Source organism: Mycetomoellerius zeteki, unplaced genomic scaffold (genome assembly GCF_001594055.1).
Source record: "Mycetomoellerius zeteki isolate Tzet28-1 unplaced genomic scaffold, Tzet1.0 scaffold114, whole genome shotgun sequence".
Lineage (NCBI taxonomy): Eukaryota > Metazoa > Arthropoda > Insecta > Hymenoptera > Formicidae > Mycetomoellerius > Mycetomoellerius zeteki.
Genome location: NW_017256062.1, coordinates 1,170,672 through 1,175,417, shown reverse-complemented (window position 1 = coordinate 1,175,417; position 4,746 = coordinate 1,170,672). Strand labels below are relative to the sequence as shown.

The window sequence follows — 4,746 nt, the reverse complement described above, 5'->3', positions numbered from 1 at the left end:
CTCTTCCCTCTCTTCTCTTCTTTTTCCTTGACTTCCGCGAAGACGCTGACGAAAATTTCCAACGCGCGGGAATCTCAAACCGGTATTTATAGCCGCTAATTCTTATATTGGACGCTGTCTTAAGATATCATAATAATAAGCTAATCAAAGGATTGTATTAGCATTTTAAGATATTACTTAAGATGATCTTGAAATAAAAACCGACTTGAAATGAATACCGGCTATAGAGCGATATTCAAAGGGCCGGGATCTTCTTAAGTTCAACCTTAAGATGTCACGAACTAATCAGAGGGCCATATTAGCATCTTAAGACGTGACTTAAAACGGTCTTGAAATAAGAACCGACTATGAATACCGGCCATAGTCAGTTCTTATAAGAACTTAATCTTAATTAATATAAGACTGTACTTAAGACAGTCTTAAATATAAGAACCGACTATGAATATCGCTAGAAAATCGCATTAACATCTTAAGGTATTACTTAAGACAGTTTTAAAATAAGAATAGACTATGGATACCGGCCTCAGAGCTTGCGTTCGAATATTGAGATGTGAGCGAAAAATGGATATCGGTTTCGCTAAATGCTTTTACCGGAAGCGATACGCAATGTAAAACGCGATAAGATTACGCCTCTAACTCAATGTATTGACAGAAATTTGAGAATTCGAGTTTGCGCCAATATACACTCTCGTGGCTATGAATTGTTTTTTTCGCACAAATCCATGAAATATGTACGAAAGAGAAAACTTTTATTACGTTATAGTTTTTATATTAGATGAATACGTACACTGGGAAAAGAATCTGGTTGGAAATGGATAAATCAGAATTTTCTCCTTCAATCTATTATAATTCTAATTGAGATAATCATCGGAATTTTGATTAATATGATCAAAATTTTCTTCCATTTATAACTAGAAAATTTTTTTAATGCATAATTAAAATTAAAATGATAGGCAAGTAATTAATTTACGTACAATGAAATTATAACGTTATTGACACTAAGTCTAAAATTTTGTTAAAATAAAAATGTGGAAGGTGTAGTTGTCATCTCTCTGGTTGTCTATGGTCTTCGATTAATCTTTTTCGAATCAACGAATGCACAATCATATATGCTGGTAATTTTAGAACTCTAATCGCTTCGTCGGTAATGCATTTTGAACATATAGGATTCAAATGAAATTCAAAATTAGAGTTGTAAAGGTATTTTTATCATAAAGATATTTAAGAGATATCTAGGAAACGTAATCACGTTGCATATACTTTTTTATTTAATATAATGTATGAATATTGTGTAAAATACGTAAATATTGTACAATTAAATTATAACAGTGCTGTCCAAGATTTATAATTCTGGGTACGTTGGCTTGAGAGCATTCACCTGTTTCTTTCTTTTCTCTTAATAAAAGTAGATCGAAAATGGAAGGTAACAATAATATGAACCATGACAGATCAATACTGATAATTACAAATCGTGGCCAGTACTGAGTTATAACATATAATTTGCATTTTTTCCTACTATTCTTTGTGAGGGATGATTATTCATGAGAAAATATAAGTAATAATTAAACCATAAGTTCTTCCAATAGTTCTCATTCAGAATAATTCAGAAAAATAAAGTTTTTTCTGATAATGTTTTTATTTTCTATACAGCTTTATCAGATTCGCCAATTATCTAAGAAAAGTAACGATTAATTTATATCGTCTATCGTTCTAAATTACGTTGAAGATATCTAAGACTATATTTTTTCATGTAAAAAAATTGTTTGATCTGTTAACTCGTTAATTCTTTTTTACACTTATCTTCTCAATGTAACGTCGTTATATCATCAAAATGGCGACGCAAATTACAATGTTGCGATAACCATAAAACGACCCTGATAATGCATGAAGGTATTAATGCCTTCTATTTGCGAGTTAGGCTTTTTTCGAGCCGAATACATCGCATCTAGGCATTCCAACATTATGACTATTGGACTTGAAATAAATTATCACAATTTGTATTGATAGCTGCTAAAGCTACAAAACAGTTACAGCTATAGCTAAACAGCTGTTACAGTTTCATGTATTAAAATAAAATGTAAGCTCAATCTTCTTAGGATTTAGTATCTTTATCACTTTATTTTTTTGTGTTTTCCATATATGGAAAGCTTTTTCTAAAATATTTAAAAATTTAGGTACAGATCTGAAAATAATTTTGTTCGACTATTAAAATAATTAATTTAATTTAATTTTATTGTATACGAATAATAAGTTTATATAAAGTTATAAGAAAGAAAATATGTGAATATGCAAATGGCTTCAGTTTAACCATAATTATTATAAACGCCTAACTATGTATAATAGCAGTATAACAATAGTAGTAAAAGACGGATAAGAATTATACAAAGAAAAGAAAAATGATGTAGGATGTTCAAACTGATTATTTAAATATGTATATGTTAAAACTTTGTACAAAATTATACTTAAGATTCTTATGTAATTATTTTGATAATCAATAAAATTATTTTCAGATCTGTCTAGTTAATTTGTGTAGTAATTCAATCATTCGTTTTTCTGTACATATGCACGGAAAAATCACGTAGAAATATTATAAAATATGAATTATAATGAGGAAAAAAAAATTCTGCAAAAAGTTTTAATATTTTAGTAATCCGTTTAAGCATCCTACATAATTTTTACTTTATTGTATAATCATATTATTATCGCAATTTACATTGATAGCTGTTAAACAGCTGTTAATTACGTACAAAAAGATTATTCAATTATGCCAAACATATAAGGATGTACATAAAATATGCAATTGGACAATTGTCTTTATTCATATACGTTTATACGAATATTCAAGTTTGTCTGGATAGTTCTTAAATATCGATAATTTTTTTCACCTAATAATTAGCATGCACGTTTAAGAATAATTATAAAGATAGCTGTAACTCTTTCGTTAATCAGCTCGGTAATAGCGATCTTTGTAGATTTTTATTACAAAATAGGTTGTCACAGGCGTGTGCAGGAAGTCTCGAAATTGTAAATTTATTTTTAATGATTAGCGACGCTACGATACGTAGCGGCCATGTTTGAACGCTCCGAAGTGTGGCGCGCTTCATCGAAGGTTGAACGCGACGGCCGACAGGTGGCGCACGGTGGCTTACGCCGGCTGTCCGGATTGGCCGCTTCGAAAGTAGTGCCAGACATGTGTCTCGTTTCCCGCCTCTGGTGCGGCTTGTGTTGTGTTGCGTGTGGAGTAGCGGGAGATAGAGGGGAGGGGAGGGGGTGACGAGTGAGCGAGAGAGAGAGAGAGTGAGAGAAGAGGAGAGGAGGACACCGCCACCACGGCACACAAGTCCGGCGAGTCGGCGAGACACGTAGAGACGCGGCGCGTAAAGGGCTTAGCGGATCGGAATCGAACCGCGAGTGTCGGTGGTGGTTTCTCTGTTCTTCTCGATCGCTGTGTCTTCTAAGCACGCCTGCACGAGGAAGAACGCACGGCGCGGCACGACTCACACGCACACGTCAAGGCGGGCACGCTACGGTACGCACTGCAGGGAAACATCGGGTGGCATTCGCTGTCCGCGCACTGCCCGGTGACCGACCGTGTTGGTTCGGCCGTGTCCGTCCGTCATATTATATTCCCGGCTCCCCGACCCGACGAGAGTGAGAGAGAGAGAGAGAGAGAGAGAGAGAGAAAGAGAAAGAGAGCAAGGTTGCTGGCACGTAGTTGGTGTTGCGACGCAACGAGGAGGCGGAGGAGGAAGAGACGGAACGACCGATACGTGTACGCGGTACGGAGCGAAGCGAGAACGAGCGGATCGGGGACCGACTGCTAGTGCCGGCCATGGAGAAGCGGATAGAGCTCGAGAAGCGAGGAAGGAAGCCCGGCGAAGTAAGGCAACCCTCAACATTTCTTAATTTCTTTTACTGCGCTGCTCCACCGCCTGTGTACCTCCAATCTTTATCTCCCGTACCCCTGCATTTTCCTCTCCCGCGCGCTCTCCTCTCGCTCCCGCATGTTTCTCTCTCTGTGTGTCCCTCTTCGATACTCCGCGTTTTTCGCACGCGCTTCTTTATTACGCGCCGTGAACCAACGTGCGTTTACTAGCGTTACTCCACGCGTCGTGAGATTTCGATCGTGCGTCCTCACGTCATCGTTTCGTCATTAATCGTTCCCTGGGAAGCTAATAAATTCATTAATGTCGCACGATCGTATTAAACAGCGGCGTTTCTCGTGTCTCGCGAAGGAGAGAGAAAGAAAGAGAAATAGAAGACAAGAATCGCCGCCGTGTTGCCTCTCCGTGACGCTTCGGCAGCGACACAACAACCACGCAACTCGCTAATGTGGCCGTTCTGTTCATACTTTCATCTTTTTCTCTCATTCCGATGAATTTCGTTCCGACGACGGGCGGCCGCGTGGCCGTCTCATCGTCAGCCGTCTCTTCGCCGACCGGAGAACGGCATATGCATGGCCGCGAACGAGGAACGAGCATGGCGCACCGCCGTGGAGACTTCTCGTTCCTTCCCTCTCTCTCTCTCTCTCTCTCTCTTTCTCGCGCTCAACTCCGTTCGCTCACTCTCTACTTCTCTCGCGAATAAAAAAAGAAACGTAGCTCCGCGTGTGCAAGTTTCTCTCCCATGGACTGCTCCATTTCTTTCCCTTCCTTCCTTCCTTGCCACTTAATTTGTGGCAGCCCGCGGCGACTACGCTTCATTTCGCTTTGTTGCTCTCGGCGGCGCGACCGACCGACCGACCGC

The 4,746-nt window shown here is 38.9% G+C and overlaps 1 protein-coding gene across 1 annotated transcript in view; it reads left to right on the top strand.

The window, feature by feature from the left end:
- The first annotated feature begins 3,239 nt into the window (after positions 1-3,239).
- Mapmodulin (acidic leucine-rich nuclear phosphoprotein 32 mapmodulin) overlaps positions 3,240-4,746 on the top strand; it is a 12,363-nt gene continuing 10,856 nt past the window's right edge. Inside the window, exon 1 of the mRNA XM_018457483.1 lies at positions 3,240-3,880. Coding sequence (XP_018312985.1) covers positions 3,833-3,880 — 48 coding nt within the window. The 5' untranslated portion in view covers positions 3,240-3,832. The remainder of the gene's footprint in view (positions 3,881-4,746) is intronic.